Genomic DNA, 19,759 nt, shown 5'->3' with positions numbered 1-19,759 from the left:
GAAACAGCCAAAGCAGCCAGGGTGCTGGTGCAGGGACCAGCATTGTGAGGTGGCCCTGGGCAGTGATCCCATGGAGGGTGCCTTGGCTGTGTTCCCCAAAACTATTCTGTCTCCCTAGGCCTCTGGGTCTGTGATGGAAGGGTTGGCCCCAGTGCCTTCAGGGCTTTCCCTGCTTCTCTTGATAAACTCTTTTGTATTAATCTTAGCATCACTGCATTTTCCTCCTGAAAATGGTCTCTGCTTCTCTACCACATGGCCAGGCTGCAAATTTTCCAGATCTTTACTCTGTGCTTCTCTTTTAATTATACATTCTGGCTTTATGTCATAGCTTTCCTGCCATAACTCAGCATAGGCTGTTGCAAGTAGCCATGCAGTTTCCTTAATGCTTTGCTGCTTAGAAATTTCTTAACTGAATACCCTGGGTCAGCACCTAAGTTCCACATTCCATAATACTTTTGGGCATGAAGAGAATGCAGCCAAATTCCTTGCCAGTTCATAGCAATGGTGATCTTTTGGGCATGAAGAGAATGCAGCCAAATTCCTTGCCAGTTCATAGCAGTGGTGATCTTTGCCCTGGTTTCCAATAAGCCCCTTCTTAGTTACATCTGAGATCTCAGTATGGCCTTTACTGTACATATTTCTATCAACATTCTGCTCACTACCATTTAACCAATCTTTAAGAAGTCCAGGCTTTCCCTCTTTTTCTTGTCTTCTCAGCTCCCACCAGCAACTTGTCTTTTTCTAACCAGTCCTCCAGATTCTCCCAGCCTCTCCTCAACAGTCAGTTCCAAAGCCACTTGCATATTTTCAACACCCTACTTCTCTAGTACCAAATTTCTGTATTACTCCGTTTCTGTTGCTTATAACAAAATACCTGAAACTGGGTATTTAGAGAAAACAAAATTTATTGCTTACAGTTCCACAGGTTAGGAATTCCAAAGTCCTGGGAACACATATGGTGAGGGTCTTCTTTGGTGGTGGCTTTACAGCAATGTAGGGTCTCACATGGCAGAAAATGGTGGAGCAGAGAATCAGTTCCTCATTCACTCTCCTTGTAAGGCTCTCAGAACCACACCCACAACCACCATTAAACCATCAACTTAATCACCCCTTCAAGGCCTCACCGTAATAGAATTTCCCACCCTCAACAATTACAGTGGGAATTAAGCTTTGAATATTTGGACTTCGAGGGATGCAATCAATTCCACAGCAAACTTCAACCTAAGTACAATATTGAATAGAAGTGGTAAGAGTGGACATCTTTGCCTTGTTCCTTATCTTATTGGAAAGCATTTGCTCTTTCACCATTAAGTGTGATGTTAGCAGTAGGTTTTTCATAGGTGTTCTTAATTAGATGGAGTAAATTTTCTTCTATTATAGTTTATGAAGTCTTTTATTTTTAAAATCGTGAATTAATATTGAAATTTGTCATTATTTCTGAACTCATCGAGATGATTAAATGTTTTTTTAAGTCTGTCGATGAGGTGAATTACAGTGATTGATTTTTAAAGTTGGTTTTCAACTACTTAATTAACAGGAATCTGGGATAAATCCCACTACGGTAATGTACAGTTGGTCTTTTGTATCTGCAGGTTCTGCATCTGCAGATTCAACAAACTGCAGATTGAAAATATTCAGAAGAAAAAAAATAAAAAATAACAATACAGTGCAAATACTACACCAGTTTATATAGGAGAGTAGAGCATCTGAGGATTTTGGTATCCTCATGTGTCCTAGAACCAATCCTCCACAGAAACCAAGGGATGACTATTAATCTTTTTTATTCATTGCTAGATTCAATTTGTTGACATTTTATTAAGATTTTACATCTGGGTTCATGAGGGATATTGATTTGTGGTTTTCAACTACAAATTCAGTTTCTTTAGGGTTAGTTGGGTTTTCTATTTGTCTCTGAATGAGCTTTGGTAGTTTGATGATGTCTTTCAAAGAATTTGTCCAACTCATCTAATTTGTCAAATTTATTGATATAAAATTGTTCATAACATTCTCCCCTTATCATTTTAGTGTTTGTAGTGTTGTCCCTTCTCTCCTTCTTTATGTTGGAAATTTGTTTCTTTTCCCCACCTGCAATTTCTGACTAGTTTTGTTGATCTTATCAAAGAACCAGCTTTTAGTTTTACTGATTTTCCCTTATTTTCCTTTTTATAAAATTATTTCATTCATTTAAGTTCTTTCTTCTTTGTCGTCGTCTTCTTGTTATTTCCTCAGTTTTCTGTGGGTTTTATTTGCTCTTGTTTGTTACGGTAGAAGCTAAAGTCATTAATTCAAGCGCTTTCTTTTCTTTTTTTGAGAGCTTTCTTTTCTTTTAAGGTTTTTAGCGCTGTAAATTCTCATCTGTGTACTGCTTTAACTTTATCCCAGTCATTTTGATGTTTTAATTTTCAATCATTCATAATTATTTTTTTTGTTGATTGCTTCTTTGATCCATGGATAATTTAGAACTGTGTTTTACTATCAAAATATTTGCAAAGTTTTCTAGATACTTTGCAATTATTAATTTCTAATTTAATTCTATTGTTAGACAATATTTAATGTAATATATACTTTATAGTTGTGTTGCAATCTACATTCTTGATTTATCTTTTCTATTTGTCCTAGTTTTTCTCTGTTTCTGTTTTCCCATTTTCTTGGATTATTGTATATTTCTAAATATAAACCCATTTTATTGCCATTATTGGCTTATTAGCTATTTCTCTTCCTTTCTTTTTTCTCATAGTTGCTTAAGCATTTATAATATTCATCTTTAACTTGTCACTGACTTAGATTTAGAAAAAGCTAATGGAAACTCTTGAGACCAGGAGAATGGAACACTAATATGTTCTGTAAACAAAGGATATTAGATAAAGTACAGAGTTTATTGTAATTCACTTTATTCTTGTTTCTTCTTCCTCTAAGCCTCAAGCACATACTGCTCAGGGCCTTTGTACTTAATATTCCTTCTCCCTGGAGCATTCTTTTGCCAGATAGTAACAAGGTTTATCCTTTGTCTTTTTACTTTGCTACTCATATGTTACCTGATCAGAGAGGTCTCTTTCCATATCATACTTCCTAAAACAACTGCTCAGGGCCTTTGTACTTAATATTCCTTCTCCCTGGAGCATTCTTTTGCCAGATAGTAACAAGGTTTATCTTTTGTCTTTTTTCTTTGCTACTCATATGTTACCTGATCAGAGAGGTCTCTTTCCATATCATACTTCCTAAAACATCCATCCCTTGCTCCTCATGTCTTTACTTCTATTTTGATTTGTTTTTTCTTCATGGTATTTATCACTCGCAGGAGTTATATATTTTTTGTTTGTCTGGATTCCATCCTTTGTTCTATTTACCTTGGCATCCCTGCCTCCTTCAGCAATGCCTGGTAGTCAATAACTGATCGGTAAATATTGATTGAATGATTGAATACATTTTGAATAAATCATATTCATTTGTGTCTGTTTTTGTATAGTCTCCTTACAAAAGAGATCTAATCTACCTGATTACTGAAAATACATCATAAATTTTCCTTTTAGTATGTAATTAAAATGTATTGCTCAAAACCTCTTATATTTTTTTATTTAAGAAGACTATTACCAAAAACTTAGGACTTGCTATATATTTACCCTTTCAAACACGTTTGCTAGGCTTTTTTACTACTGATTTCTTTTTTTTTTTTTTTTAAAGATGACCGGTAAGGGGATCTCAACCCTTGGCTTGGTGTTGTCAGCACCACGCTCAGCCAGTGAGCAAACCGGCCATCCCTATATAGGTGTTATCAGCACCGCACTCTCCCGAGTGAGCCACGGGCCGGCCTATTACTACTGATTTCTTTTTTTTTTTTTTTAAAGATGACCGGTAAGGGGATCTCAACCCTTGGCTTGGTGTTGTCAGCACCACGCTCAGCCAGTGAGCAAACCGGCCATCCCTATATAGGTGTTATCAGCACCGCACTCTCCCGAGTGAGCCACGGGCCGGCCTATTACTACTGATTTCTTTTTTTTTTTTTTTTAAAGATGACCGGTAAGGGGATCTCAACCCTTGGCTTGGTGTTGTCAGCACCACGCTCAGCCAGTGAGCAAACCGGCCATCCCTATATAGGATCCGAACCCGTGGCCTTGGTGTTATCAGCACCGCACTCTCCCGAGTGAGCCACGGGCCGGCCTATTACTACTGATTTCTGAACTGGAGTATCCCAGACCAATATATAAATTTTGCTATCATTTAGGTATAAAATTATTTATAAAATTAAAGACTAAGCAATTAATTTGAATTATTTTGTTGTAGTTCCAACAATTGAGACATGATCTTGAAATGATACTATCTACTCTTCAGTCAAAGAATGAAAAGTTAAAGGAAGACTTGGAAAGGTATATTTAGGTTATAATTACTATATAGATATGTTGAATTGACATTTAAAGTTTTATTTGGATATTGTTTGTTTTCTTTTTCCATGTTTAAAGGGAACAACAGTGGTTAGACGAACAGCGACAGATAATGGAATCTCTTAATGTACTACACAATGAATTGAAAAATCAGGTCGTGACATTATCTGAATCAAGGTATTTTGTGTTCTAGATTTTTAAAATAAAGAAAGTAGTTATATGAAATATAGATGAAAAGAAGGTAAAGTTTACTAGGAATCATGAGTCTTGTCCTAACTTTTGTTAACTGTTAGTTACTTGATCTTTCATGAATGACTTGACTTGGTTGTATGTTTAGTTTCCCTATGTGTTATATAGAAAATATTACTTTCATAAAAGTAGCTTTTTGGTTTGAACAAATGAAGTTTCCACAAAGTTATTGATCAACTTTATGAATAACCAGTTACACGTGTATATGCATTTTATCAGTTAAATGTTTCTCTTAACTTTTTTAAATCTATTAGAATCTTTAATGAACTGAAAACTAAAATGCTTAATATAAAAGAATATAAGGAGAAACTCTTGATTACCATGGGTGAATTTCTAGAAGACCATTTTCCTCTGCCTGATGGAAATGTTAAAAAGAAGAAGGTAAGTTTTAGAGAAGACATTTATGAGATAATCATATTTGAAATTATTTTAGGTAGGTTCAGAAGCAATTTTTTTATATAGTTCAGTGATATAGACACATACATATGCAGAAATATGCCATCATCGTATTATATTTATTGAAAAATTAGAAGCAACCTAATTGTTTAATAAAATGTGATTAATTAAATACATTTTTATATTGTATCCATATGATGGGAAAAATTCAGCTTTTAAAAATAATGAGCACCATCAAAGGAGTTAATGAAATGTTCATAATTTATAGTTAAATAGACAAAACACAGGTGACTAAATTGTATTACTCTAATTTGTACCCAAAAATGTAATAGTACTTATGTCTGAGAGCTGGGATTTTAGATAAGAATTTTTTTTTTACTTTTCACTATTTTCCAAGTTTTCCATGATGAACCTATATAACTTTTTAAATCAGAAGAATGTTGTTTTAAATCTGTTAGTTTAACATAAGTTATTGATCATTTGAATAGTAGCTATGATGGAATAAACCTTCAAAAAAACAAATAAATATTTCATTGGGTGACAGAAGATTGTGAACAACCACTTTAATTCCTTTTCTTTAATACAATATATAGGATAAATAAATAGAACTTTTGAAATTGGAATGGGCGTTGAAACTGGCACCAGAATGATCTCTCTAAAATATGTATATAGTTTAGTGATTTTTCAGTATAAAATCTTTGATGACTGTCTACGAGATGAGGTCTATAAACTACTTAGAGTAAAGGGCTTATTATCTAGACTTTGTCTCTTCAGCCTCATGTTCAACCATTCTTTATCCATCTCTTACATGAATCCATTCAGCCATATGTACTATAGCTCCAACAAGTACACAATGACTTCTCACTTTTTTATGCCTTATACATTCTACTCCCTCTGCATAGAAAATTCTTCTGATCTGATGAGGATAGCAAATTTCCACTTAAGACAGCTCAAACATTTTTTGTGTGAAGATTGAAGTTTAGGTGTCCTTTTATTAGTACTAATCAAACAATTTTGTAATTATCATTTATATTTATCTTCAGCTTCTCCGCACCATGCACTGTGAGCTACCTGATGTGTTTAATTCATCTTTGTACGTCTTCGTCTTGCATATCTTTTATACTACCTTCTTAGTTCATATTTATTGAATAAATGTGGGTGTACTAGGTAAAGGTTCTGTCTTTTTTTCTTACAATCTATATTCTTTTTATTCTTCCCTTTCTTTTTTGTAGTTGTCTGTAGGCTTTACATTGTTATGGACTATGTCTTCCATTCTATCCATTATTATTTATACCTCTTATTCATTTCTGAAATTGTTGACAACCTTCTATTGACCATTTCATTAAGGTCATGATTCCTTGTCTCTCCTTTTAATGATCTTAATTTTATAACAACTCACTGACTTATTTTTTGATTGCCAGCCTCCCCCATCTTTTTCAAAAAAATTCAAAAAATCTATTAAACTTTTCCACTAATAGAACCAGAGGTTTCAGGCATTCAGGAAAGGAAGCGTTGATTATCAGAAGCCATCATGGGTTCACTGAGTCATATTTGATAACCTCATTTTTTTAAAATGAAGTTTAACAACTATTGATACATGGTACAAAATGATAGGTTTCTCTCTCTCTGTCTTTCAGAAGCCATCATGGGTTCACTGAGTCATATTTGATAACCTCATTTTTTTTAAATGAAGTTTAACAACTATTGATACATGGTACAAAATGATAGGTTTCTCTCTCTCTGTCTTTTTCTCTATTTGTTTGTCATTCTCTGTCTTTTTCTTTTACTCTGGCCTGCAATGAAACTACATATATTAGTCTGCTTGGGCTGCCATGACAAAATTTCCACAGAATGAGTGGCTTAAACAACAGAAATTTATTTTTTCACAGTCTGGAGGGTGAGAAGTCCAAGATCAAAGTGCCATCAGGGTTGGTTTCTGGTAAGGTCTTTTTTCATCTTCTTAGTGTGTAGATGATTGCCTTCTTGCTGTGTTCTCACATTGGCCCCTTCTCTGCATGCAAGGAAAAAAAAGAATTTTCTAGTGTGTCTTTCTGTTCTTATAAGGAAAGTAGGCATATTGAATTAGGGCCCCAACCTTATGATTTTATTTAACCTTAAATTACCTTCCTTAAGGCCTTTTTCCAAATACATTCACATTAGGGCTTCAATATATGAATTTTGGAAGACACAATTTAGTCTACAGCTCTGGATCTTATAATTCAAAGTTGTTTGCAAAGAAGAGAGCTAAAAAGCACCCAGATTCCCTTCATAGATAATTAACATCAGGTGAACATCATTTGAGACATCTTCCTAAACACATATACATATAGAAGCAAAATGGATGGATTGATGGATGGGTGGATCATTGAAATTTTTTACATGCTAATAATAGGTATTAAATGTAATTTTACTTAATATGATAGAAGAAAAATAATGAGTGAAGTTGAATTGTTGAACTCAGATAAATATTTCTTTGCTTCAAATGACTTTAGTTCTGGAGAGATCACTCTAATATAAAGAAAAATAAATTATGAAAAATATGAAAGATTATAAGTTTGTTTAACTTCATCTCTCAATTTTAGGCATTATTATTTGATTCTCTGCTATGAAAAATGAGAAAATTAACACTCTTCCTTCTATACCCTCATTCCAATTTTGTGTTATCTTTAATTTGGCAGGTGTATAGCATTTGTACTGTGTTTAGAAACCACCATTCATGTATGTGTTTAACTTTCATTCTATGTTGGATTGAATTCAGTGCTTATTATCTTTTACCAATTCATTTTTGCATTCTTGAGTTTAATCCATTGCTTGATTTGATGGGTTTCTTTGACAAATAATTTGTTCAAGAATTTCTGGGTGTTTTATTCTTTGAATTCTTGTATGATGAAAATACTTTGTTTGCCTTTATACTCAAAAGATGTCTTCAGCACATTTTTCCCCCCTGAATCCTAAGATTCGTAGGTATTGCTTCCATGTCTTCTAGGAAGGAATGTGCTGTGGAGAAGTCTTGAGGCCAGCCTGTACGTGACTCACTACTTCTGACTATGTACCCAAAGAGTTCTTTATGCTTGAACTTTAATTGCTTAACAAGGATATGCCACAACGTTGATCATTTAATATCACTTTTTCTTTGAAGAAGATGATATGTTCTTTTTCTGGGCATATTAATTTCATGGAAATTTTCTTTTATTTATCATTTATCATGTCTTGTGTTGAAACATTTTGTTCTTTAATTACTTTCATTTCTTTTTATTTTTCCTCTGTATTTTTTGATTGTCTCAAGCCTTTATATTTTAATCTATGCATTCTTATTTATTAATCAATTCTATAATTCTGTTGCCTTTACCACTAATGAATCTTATGCTGATTTTTATCACTCTTTTTGATTTTGTAAAGGGTATTAGGAGATTTTGAGATCTAGCTTTACTCTGCTGTCTTTACTCAGGAATTACAATTATTTTTATTAGTGTTATTTTACTATTTCTTTAGTAAATTTGTATTTCTACAGGGCTTTATAAGGACTCTGTGGTAATCTTTGACTGGTATCGGGAGAGTACTAGCTGTCAGTATAGTAGGTGATTGTACTTAATTGATTACCTAAATTCAAAACCTAATTAGGATTAGTATTATCTTGGAAGGAGATTTTTTGTAGTTTTTTTTTTTTAGACCATTGCCCTATAGAACATTTTAAACAATAATTTATTTATTTATTTATTTTGTCCTTTTTGAGACCGGCTGCACTGCGCTCAGCCAGTGAGCGCACCGGCCATCCCTATATAGGATCCGAACCTGCGGCGGGAGCGCTACTGCGCTCCCAACCCCACACTCTCCCAAGTGCGCCACGGGCTCGGCCCTTAAACAATAATTTAGGTAAAGAAGTAGAATACATCATTATCAAAGTTTGCAAATGATATTAAACTACGAGGGCTAGATAGTAAATATATTGGATGACAGGATTAGGACTATATTTTTCAGCTGGCTAGGAAGTATGCCAAATAAAATATGATGATGTTTAGTTAAGATATATAGAATATCTTTCTTGGGTTTGAAACATTAAAGAATGAGGGAGACATGTCTTGGCTAGATGTATGAAAAAACTTTGGCATCAGCAGGGTGAAATGTCCAAAAGTTAATGCAATCTTAAATTTAATGAATTCAAGCATCTATAATTATTAAGGTGATAATATAATTATTCTTTTGTGTGTTTGGTGGTCAAATCACACTTAGATCCTTGTGAGAGACTGAACTAAAAAAAAAAAAACTAAAAAAAAAACAAAGACAAATTACAGCACATTCAGAGAAAAACCATGATATTGAGGGGCGAGGGGCGGGGAGCTCAAATTTATGCCATATGAAATAATTGAAGGGGATTCTGCCTGTGAGCTGCAAGTTTCAGCTTCTGTCTGAGTTTCCAGCCTTAGGTCCTGCCCTAGGATTTCAGACTTGCCTAGCCAGCCTCCACAATTGTATAAAGTAAAAATTTCTTGTAATAAATTTATACACACATACACACACATACATACATGCTATTGGTTCTCTTTCTCCAGTAAAACCTCTGTTGATACTCATGTCATGGATTCAGAGCTAATTACATAATATGCTTGGCCCAGAGCAAAATGAAAACATGGGACCCTTGTTTAAAAAGCAGGAAAGTGTCATGAAAGATTCTAAAATATAAAGCTTTTTCCTTTAAAAAAAAAAAATATATATTTTTTTCCTTTTTTGTCTTTTTACTGACCGGCAACGGGATCGCAACCCTCGGTGTTGCGCCCGCACCGCGCTCAGCCAGTGAGCGGGAACCAGTCTCCACATGGGATCCGAACCCTCGCCGGGAGCGCCACCGCGCTCCCAAGCGGCGCACTTTCCAGTGAGCCACCGGGCCGGCCCTAAAAATATTTTACTATTTATAAAACATAATGGAGTAATAGTGATGCAGGAGGAACAAACAATATAAACTTACTAATTGCAAAACTATTCTTGGTGCCATAACTTTTTATAATATAATAAGTAATGTTTTATTAGTGTGATACCTCAATTGATCATAAGATTTTTCTGGCTTGCTTTTCTGCAAATACATTCATTAGGTCATTAAAATTTATACTTTTATCAACTTCCTTTTCAATCAGTGTAATTGAAAGCTACCTCTGTTCCTGGCAAATACATGAATGCAAATAATTTTTGAAAATTTTTAAGTTTAAGAAAGATCTTTCTGCTGATGCAACTCTTACGGGAGCTATTATTTTATAAGGGGGGCTGACTTGTTGTTCAGTTAGTTAGAGTATGGTGCTTATAATACCAAGGTCCAGGGTTTGATCCCTGTATTGGCCAGATGTCAGAAAAAAAAAAGTATTTTATAGACTATGACAACATCAGGATAAATTTCTGATACATTATTATGAAGTATTTATTTTACTTTATATAGAGCTAATGATTCACTTGGTACCATTTTTCTAAAAAGATTTAACTCTACATCAGTTTCATGTAAGTCTGAAATTAATTGTAAATGTAAATTTGTACAATGTTATTTAATGTTTTCTCTGATATTTCCTGTAATTTGTAGAAGTTATAGGAGAAATAGAAAGTGGCTTCATGATTGTATATAATTCAAGACATTTTTACACATTCTGTTGTTGCATGTTTACTTAAAAGGAAAAATATTTTTATATTATCCTCCTTGTTAATAATTTCACCTGAAGTTCATATGAAAGTAACCTTTTTCCCATTAAATGTGATGATCTTTAAATTCAGTTTTTATTTGTAAGCCTGTGAATATTTGTTCTGCAGTGGTGTAGCAATTTTCAAAACTGTAGAGTGTAAACTTGGTAAAGAATTTTAATAATTTATAATGTGCATATGTACACTTGTATTTTGTAATAATTTAGTGATAGTGTTCATTGCCAGGGTGATGGAAGTTCCTGTCCAGGTGCTCAAGCCAGAGATTAGTATTTGTATAGTGCCTCAGGGATGAGTTCTGCAGATGGGTGGTCAAGCTGATTTCCCACCATAGGTCCAGTGCTGTCCCAAAGCAGAGCCCCTTTTCCATCTGATGAGCATAGCCTCTGCTGCTTCTACTTATGCTGCCTCCATCGCAAATACCAATCTGGGCTCAGACCATTGCCTGGGCAGGGGCATGTGTTCTCGCTGCCAGGTCAATTGCTCAGCACACATTACCTGCTGTGCCTATGTGCTCATGACTGCACATGCTGCCTCCTGCTGGTGTATCTCCACTGCTAAAATGAATGCTTCATTGTCCTGTTGGACTTCACCTATAAAACAGAAGCTCGAAGATCAAATTATTATGATTTCAAGACACAACAGCAGAGAATTAAACTAAGTGTGAGTCTCTCCTGAGAGTGAGGCCTATAAGCCAGTGAAGCCAGCCCTACATGGATTACCAGTGTAGTTGGCCCTCTGTATCCTTGGGTTCTGCATCCCCAGATTTAACAAACTGTGGATAGAAAATGTTCAGGGAAAAAAAACCCCCAAAATTATAACAAAAAATAATACAAGTAAAAAACAATACAGTATAACAACTATTTACATAGCATTTACATTGTATTAGGTATTATAAGTAATCTAGAGGTAATTTAAAGTATATGGGAGGATGTGCATAGGTTGTATTCAAATACTATTACCTTTCATATCAGGGGACTGAGAATCCTTGAATTTTGGTATCCACAGGGGTCCTGGAACCAATCCCCCCATGGATACCAAGGGACAAGTGTATGTTAATTTCACCACATTTATATTGTGCTATGCTCATCCTTGAATTTTGGTATCCACAGGGGTCCTGGAACCAATCCCCCATGGATACCAAGGGACAAGTGTATGTTAATTTCACCACATTTATATTGTGCTATGCTAGGTAAGCAACTCAATTCCTGAGTTTCCCCTTTGAGAGTCTGTTTAACATATAAGGAATATATAGTTAATGTTTGGGTCATCCACGAAGTAGCTGTTAAGGAGGTAGGACTGTCTTAGATTTATTGGGTGCAATGCCTGTGAAGGATAAAGAGAGAAGTAGGAGTAGAAGGGGAAGCCTTCATATTCTGTGGTTCTCTGAGGAATGAGGTAGCTTTAATACAGGCGTTATAAAAATACTAATCTCAATTTTTGAAAATAACATAAATTAAAGAAAATTAATTTTTTATTTCAAAAGAACTTTAAGGCACAATTAGTCATATTTCAAAGTAAACTTATCAAATCCAATTTTAGAACTTCTCATAAAACTTAAAAACATTTTGGGTTTAAATATAAAAGCAGATGAATACGTTATGAATTCAAAAATACCTCTTTATATTTTGGGGTTTTTTTGCAGCTGGCCGGTAAGGGGATCCAAACCTTGGCCTTGGTGTTATAAACACTTCACTCTAACCAACTGAGTTAACCGGCCAGCCCTAAATGAATTTTTTTTTCCTCTTTGTATTTTGGAGAGCTGTTTTCACAAGGCCATGACCTCAATAGAGAATTATTCTGTTATCCATATGCCAATTGAATTGAAAGGTTTAATAAGTACAGTTCATTTTAGATGCGTTTACTTTAAAACTATATCAAATTTTATTCAGTCCCTCCCTCTCTTCGTTCTTCCTTCCCTTCTTCCTTTTCTCTCTTCAGCCATCTTCCTTCCTCCCTCCCTCCCTTAATGTGGTTAAAAGTATTGAACCCTTACTAAGTGCCTAACACTTGCTGGGTTCTTTAGCAGTTATGAATATACATTATGGTTGACTTGTGTGTTTCTTTAGGAAAAATTTCTTGAATTCCCACTAAGTATTAGGTAAAGTACTAACTACCAGGAATCAAATAGTGAATAAAGTATGCTCCTTCCTATTCTGCACTGGTAAATACTACCTACCTCCCCTTCTGCCCTCACAGCCAGAATGAGAGAACAGCAAACCTGATCCCAACCTGCAGCCTGAAGCTAGCTGCAGAGCTGAGCCAATTTAAATCAGCTAAACCACAGTGGAACTGCAGACCAATAAGAACGAGAATAAATACTTGTTGTTTTAAACCAATGTTTGGCATTGTTTGTTAGGTAGTGTATTGTAGTAAAAGTCTGGCTAATCAATAAGTAGTTTCTTTGTTCATCTTCTCTTACTGCATCTCACATCTATTTGTACTTTCTTTTAGGCCTTTATAATGTCCTGAGTCTTTGGGTGGCAAATTCCCCGAATTTACATTGAATTGGAAATTATTTTATTTGTCCCTTGTTTGTAAAATGCAATTTTTAGGTAAATAAGTATAGATTGACCATTTTTTCTTCACAATAGAATGAAGGTGTGATTCTTCTGTTTTCTGACTTAAGTTGCAGTGGTTAAGTCAACTGTCAGTATAATTATTGTCCCTTTGTAGGAAATTTCTCTTTTCCCTGGCTGTTTTTGATATTTTCGCTTTGGGCTTTCTGAAATTTCATTATGAAGTGACTAGTTATGAAGTCTTTTTATTCTGATGAAAATTCACTGGGATTCTTGAACATGTAGATTGGTCTTTATGGTAGGTGGAATCATAAACCCTCAAAATAAAAAGAAAAGACAAAGAATAAAAATAAAAAACAGTAAAAACAAAAATGGACCCTCGAATACATCAATGTCCTAATCTCCAGAACCTGTGAATGTTGGGTTACACAGCAAAGGATGATTAAAGTGGCAGATGGAATTAAGATCACTAATCTGCTGACTTTAAAATTGAGAAATAATCCTGGTGGTTCCAATATAATCACAAAAGTCCTTAAAATTAGAAATGAGGGGCAGAAGAGGTCAGAAATGATATGATGTGAGAAAAACTTAATGTGCTACTGCTGGCTTTGAAGATGGAGGAAGAGGGCCATGAACCAAGGAATGTAGGTAACCTCTAGAAGCTGGAAAGGGCAAGGAAACAATTTCTCCCTCAGAGCCTCCGGAAAGCAACACAGCCCTACTGACATCTTGATTTCAGCCCAATGAGATCTATGTTGGAATTCTAGCTTACAGAATTGTAAGGTAATACACTTGTGTTAAGCTGCCAGATTATTGAAATTTATTACACGAGCAGTGGAAAAGTAATGTAGATTTTCATTAATTCTGGAAAATTTTCAGCCATTCTAACTTTTAGTATTGCCTCTTTATTCTCTTTTTTCTCTTCTGGAACTTTGATTTGGCATATGTAGACCTTTCTTCTCTATCTTCCTTGATTCATAATCTTGCTTTAATATTTGCTTAATTACATTCTGGGTAATTTTTCACATCTGTTTTCCAGTGTATTCATTTTTCTGCTGTATTTCTACTGCTATTTAACTCATTAAATTTTCAACTTCAACAAGTATATATCTTATTTTTAGGAGTCTTATTTGGTTTCTTTGCAAACTTGACTGGTCATTTTTTAACAGCTTCTTGTTTCTTACTCAAATTTTTAATGTTCTATTTCTTTAAAGACATTGAACATACTTGTGAGACTGTGAGCATAGCTTACTCCATCTTGAAGCGCTTATCACTTGCTATGTCCTTTATGTGAACCTTGCCCTCAAAAGTTAATACAGTAAATAGGACTAAGGTATTTTGAACAATAGCTACAAACAGCTTGCTGAGTACAAAGAAGGAACTTAATGTTTAAATACTGGTATGACAGCAGGCTGGTCTGGCTACCTGCATCACAAGACCAACAAAGATAGTAATCAATGTCATAAGACATTTGGAGTTAGTGACGTTAGCTTGTTTCTTAATAATTGCTTCTTGGCTTTTTCCACTGCTTTGTGTGAACTGCCTATATAAACCTGGGCTTGACCAAGAGGCAGTGCGGAGACGCCTTGCATATGCCTCTGGGTCGTTGCCTGCCTGATCCATCATCCTGTATGTAAGTTACCCTAATAAAATTCCTTGCTTTACTGCTAAATAAAAATAAAATAACTGAAGAAACCAATGATGATTAATATGGATAAGAGAAGACTTGGACCTTATAATAGCTGTCTTTAAATATTTGAGGAACTCTTTAGGTGGAATTGGAATGAGATTTACGTTCTATCATTTTATGGAAAAAAGAACCAGTGAATTGAGTTAATATGAGGCACTGTCAAGAGATGTAGAAAGATGAACGAGTCTTATCTGTGTGGGGAATTTTTGTTGGGGTGTTCAAACATTAGACATTCCTTTATATGGTTATATTTAATAGGTATAATATATGTAGCTCTGGATATTTTGAATTGTTTCTTATAGTAATAATAGAAGCTTTCATTGTCTTAGAAATTGTTTCACCTAAGTACAGTAAGATTTACTTTCAGAATTCTTTTTAAATCACCTAACTATGAGTGTTTGATTTTGGTTATCTTGTACCATTGCAAATAAGAAATTTTAATTTTAAAAATCTTATAATACAGTTAAATATTCTGCCATTGGCAGAATTGAAATGTTAATTGTTTGTTTTTCACATTTCTCTCAAAGAAAAACATTCAAGAATCAACTGCACAGCTGATAGCACTGCATGATATATTAGAGGTAAGTGTTTTGTGTACTTTGTTTTGTTTTGAAGTTATCTCTTAGTCATTTGTGAACAATTATACTCAGGCTCAGAAAAGACAAAATACTCTTTTCCTTAAATAACATCAGTCTCTTTTGTCATAATATAAGGACTGAGTAATTCCAACTTTTTCAGTTTGACATTTACCTTGTTTTATGAAAGTATCTTTGACCTTTTAAAAAAATGCTTTTGAACTTCAAGCAGATTATCAAATAATTAAATACCTCAGAAGGTCTTGATATGACAATCCATGGCAAACTGGGCAGAGAGGAAAATATAATAGTCTGTGAAGAGAAGGGTATTTACCAATTAGTGTGCCTTTTAAAATATCATTAGTAAGTTAAGAAAAAACATGTTTTATTGTAATTTAATGAATTGGGTGCTAACCTCTATTTTTGCCCAACTAACTAGTTTTGATGCCTCAGGATATCTTAATACAAAATACTGTTACTTTGAAATGCAAAATACAAATATCAGATTTGTAATTAGAATTTTGTTAACATATTTCTAGCGACTTCAGTTTATACAACTAGAAAAACTATTGTTTCTTCTGGATAACTTAACTTTTTAATTTTTTTAAATAAAAATTGTCACTAATGTGGCATATATTGCAAGAATTAACTGAGAAATACCTGTGTAATTTTTTAACACAATGGGGGATACCATATAAAACTTAGAAACCTAAGTTCATCTCCTAGGCTCATATTATCAATGATAAAAGTAACTGATACTTAAACTGCAGTTCAGTGAAAAGTAAAATTTAATATATATACTTGTTTTAAATTTGAATTTTTAGCATTTCTGGCATCTACTAGAATTTTGATTACTATAAGTAAAATTAAAAATGAAAATAAGATTTTAAATTGTATTAAAATAAGCAATTGCTCTAGCTCTAGCTCTAAAATAGGAATAATATTTGGTTCTTTTTTATGATACATAAAAGAAAGGAGGCTAAAAGCTTTTCCCCCCAGAGTGTATGACTTGAAATAGGTAGTTAATGGTAGTCTAAATTTTTATTTCAAAAATTGAGATATTGATGTTATTACGAAGTACTATTGAGACTAGACCTTGACAGGTAATTTTATTCATTTCTATGGCACTTTATATTTGTATAAATTATACTTTTTCTTTTCCATGTTTCTCAGAATAATAGTATCTTCCAATTAAAGATTTGTCTTGGCAATTCAGAGATTCAAATTCTAATCCATAATCTGCCACTAATTATGTGCCCCTAGAAATCCCTTAACACTTCTGAGTTGTGTAATTTGTGAAGGCCCTGGGACATAGCAGAGGAGGCAAAATAATAATTGATCTACATTTAGCATTTTTCACTGTGTTTCGTAGAACATTAGCATTCAAAGAATTGTGCATAGTTTTTTTGAAGAAATTTCTTAATATCAATGGATTTGGGAAAGACAGGTGATTCTTAGTTCACATTAGCAACCTTTCCCAAGCTTACTTGACTCTGTTTTTCAATAACTAAGAACATATTTAGGAGACCAACTTCATGGAATTCAGTCTGGGAAATGCTGGCCTGTATAATTTAATACAAGTACTCAGCACTTCTCAATATGTGGTTGTAACCCCTCAACATCCTTGATGAAGAATCAAAGATAATTCAGGATGAAGTTGAAGGAAGTAATGATAAAATTGACTGTTTTGAAGATTTATCAGAATAATAGTTGTTGTGGGGTGGGGCACAACTGGTGGTTTCTTTTCCTCCCAAATATTAAGATACGCTGGCAGACTTTCTTTTGCATTTTGTATGTATTTTGTGGAATATTGATTTTTTAAAGATTTGTTTTTATTCTAAAATTATTAATCTTAAGAGAAGCGGGAGAGTTGTAAATGCTTTTTAACCAGTTTTTAAGAAGTATTTTCAAAAGTTAAGGTGCATAGATTTCATTGTAAAGCTTTTTCCATTCACTGTCTGTGGTCTTCTAAAAAAGAAAATCAATTTAAGTTAGTATATAAAAATTATGATATAAATAGTTGTTCAAGGAGAAAAGAAGTCAACATTTGTTTTATTATGGCTGTATTGACTTTTTCCCAAGTAAAGTACGTTTTTGAATATTTTCTCCTAGATTCTTATAAATAGATTATTTGATGTTCCACATGACCCGTATGTTAAAATTAGTGATTCCTTTTGGCCACCTTATATTGAGCTGCTGCTGCGAAATGGAATTGCCTTGAGACATCCAGAAGATCCAACTCGAATAAGATTAGAAGCCTTCCATCAGTAAAAGGATGGTCTCTTTTTCACACAGTAAAGAATCTTGTCATTCAAGGAAAATGGAAACAAAGGACTATTTGGATAAAGAACATTATTTGCAAAGCAAAACACATAGTCCGTCTTCCTTTTATCCTTAAATGACACATGCTGCCATCTATTACTCATTTTTAAATGGTCCTTTCTCATTCTGTCAGTGCTTTGGTGTTTTAAGTTATATGGATAAGAATGCAAGTTAAAAATATTCTAGACTTATAAGACATTAAATGTACCTTACTTTATTCAGTATTGTCTGGAAAATTCCTTCTTAATTTATGATATTGCTATTGCTAATGTAATATTTTTCTTTTTAAATTTGACAGTATCTTTTATGCATTTTGAGTTCCATTTAGTGCTTCATTCCTTTATATTTAGGAATTTTAATGGAAAGGTCATTTAATTTGAAGATGGTTTTTAAATTGAAGCAATGTAGAAGGCAGCATAATTTAAAAATATTTAGTGAATTTGTTTCATGTGTACTGCCTTATTTCTAGATTTGTAAAAAATTGGAATATAAAAAGCTAATGGATAAAGCTAGCATGAAAACTATATTTTAATGTGTATTATATACCAAATGACATTATATATTAGTCCACTCTTGGTTCTGCTAATTATTACTAACAAAATTGTGTTTATGACACTTTATTAATTCTCTGTGAATTTTCTGTTAATAAAATTCTCTCTAAAAATCGCTAGCTGTTGGTGATGTGGCATATTTTTATAAATAGAAAAGACTTTTCACAGGTAGGTAAATTGTGATGTTATAGGGTTCATCCAGGATTATTGCAAGCTAAACTAGAGAATTCTAAGCCTATTCAGTATCATAAGTTTTCTGAGATAAATTTGTGTGTGCTTTTACTTGAAAATGTTTTCTACTATATATCATCCAAGTTTCTTGCTTACCTTAATGACTTCATCTTATTTAAAGTAAGCAAATTAGGGCTGAGCCCGTGGCGCACTCGGGAGAGTTCGGCGTTGGGAGCGCAGCAGCGCTCCTGCTGTGGGTTCGGATCCTACATAGGGATGACCGGTGCGCTCACAGCGCTCACTGGCTGAGCGCAGTGCAGCCAGTCTCAAAAAGGACAAAAAAATAAATAAATAAATAAATAAAGTAAGCAAATTATATTCCAAGTATACCATGTTCCTTTGTAGAGATACAAATACTGTTATATTTTAGATAATGTAACTTCTTTTAGGGGAAGATGATATATAAAGTACCTTCCTAGAATACTCCAGGTGGGTATCAAAGGAATTAGCAACTTTTTATTCCTTGCAGTTACTGGAAAGTGGGGAAATGGTTCTGGCAGTGTAGGCCTGATAATAATTCTTCAGAGCAGATGCTACTATTGTCTGGGAAGTCATATGTTGAAAACTACTGGAAGGAATAGATGAAGTCAGTGAACAACTTTGTCATTTATCTGGCAGGTCTTTATTTCACATTTTACTAATGATGATTTTATCCTACTTTAATTCATTAATCCAGAATTCTTTTTTTTTTTTCCTTTTTGTCTTTTTTTCATATCCGGCAACGGATCACAACCCTCAGTGTCGCGCCCATACCGGACCAGGACCGGCAATGGGATCGCAACCCTCGGTGTCGCGTCCGCACCTCGCTCAGCCAGTGAGCGGGAAACGGTCTGTATGTGGGATCCGAACCCTCGGCGGGAGCGCCGCCGCGCTCCCAAGTGGCACACTGTAGCAGTGCGCCACCGGGCCGGCCCCAATTTTTTTTTTTCCAGAATTCTTAACATAGCAAGATTACTTGCCCACTTTTGATCTGCCATAAAATAAATTATAGTAGAATTAGTCTTGATTTGTAATCCATCTAAACTTACAGCCCTTAAAGTTTTTTGTGGCTTTGAATGTATAAGAGAAAATGTATTGAGTGTAGAGAACCTATACGTATTTTCACTTTTCAGTGATTTAAGAAAGTCATTGAAATCTATTAAGACTTTTTAAAAAATTCATTGGCTCTTAT

The 19,759-nt window shown here is 34.0% G+C and overlaps 1 protein-coding gene across 1 annotated transcript in view; it reads left to right on the top strand.

Moving 5' to 3' along the window:
- CENPK (centromere protein K) overlaps window positions 1–18,476 on the top strand; it is a 36,133-nt gene extending 17,657 nt beyond the window's left edge. Inside the window, exons 5-9 of the mRNA XM_008567760.1 lie at window positions 4,282–4,364; window positions 4,458–4,556; window positions 4,883–5,009; window positions 15,437–15,490; window positions 17,597–18,476. Of these exons, the coding sequence (XP_008565982.1) occupies window positions 4,282–4,364; window positions 4,458–4,556; window positions 4,883–5,009; window positions 15,437–15,490; window positions 17,597–17,755 (522 nt within the window). The 3' untranslated portion in view covers window positions 17,756–18,476. The remainder of the gene's footprint in view (window positions 1–4,281; window positions 4,365–4,457; window positions 4,557–4,882; window positions 5,010–15,436; window positions 15,491–17,596) is intronic.
- The last annotated feature ends 1,283 nt before the right edge of the window (window positions 18,477–19,759 follow it).

This window comes from Galeopterus variegatus, unplaced genomic scaffold (genome assembly GCF_000696425.1).
Source record: "Galeopterus variegatus unplaced genomic scaffold, G_variegatus-3.0.2 Scaffold343, whole genome shotgun sequence".
Lineage (NCBI taxonomy): Eukaryota > Metazoa > Chordata > Mammalia > Dermoptera > Cynocephalidae > Galeopterus > Galeopterus variegatus.
The sequence above is the reverse complement of the archived record's forward strand: the minus strand, read 5'-3'. Positions and strand labels throughout refer to the sequence as shown.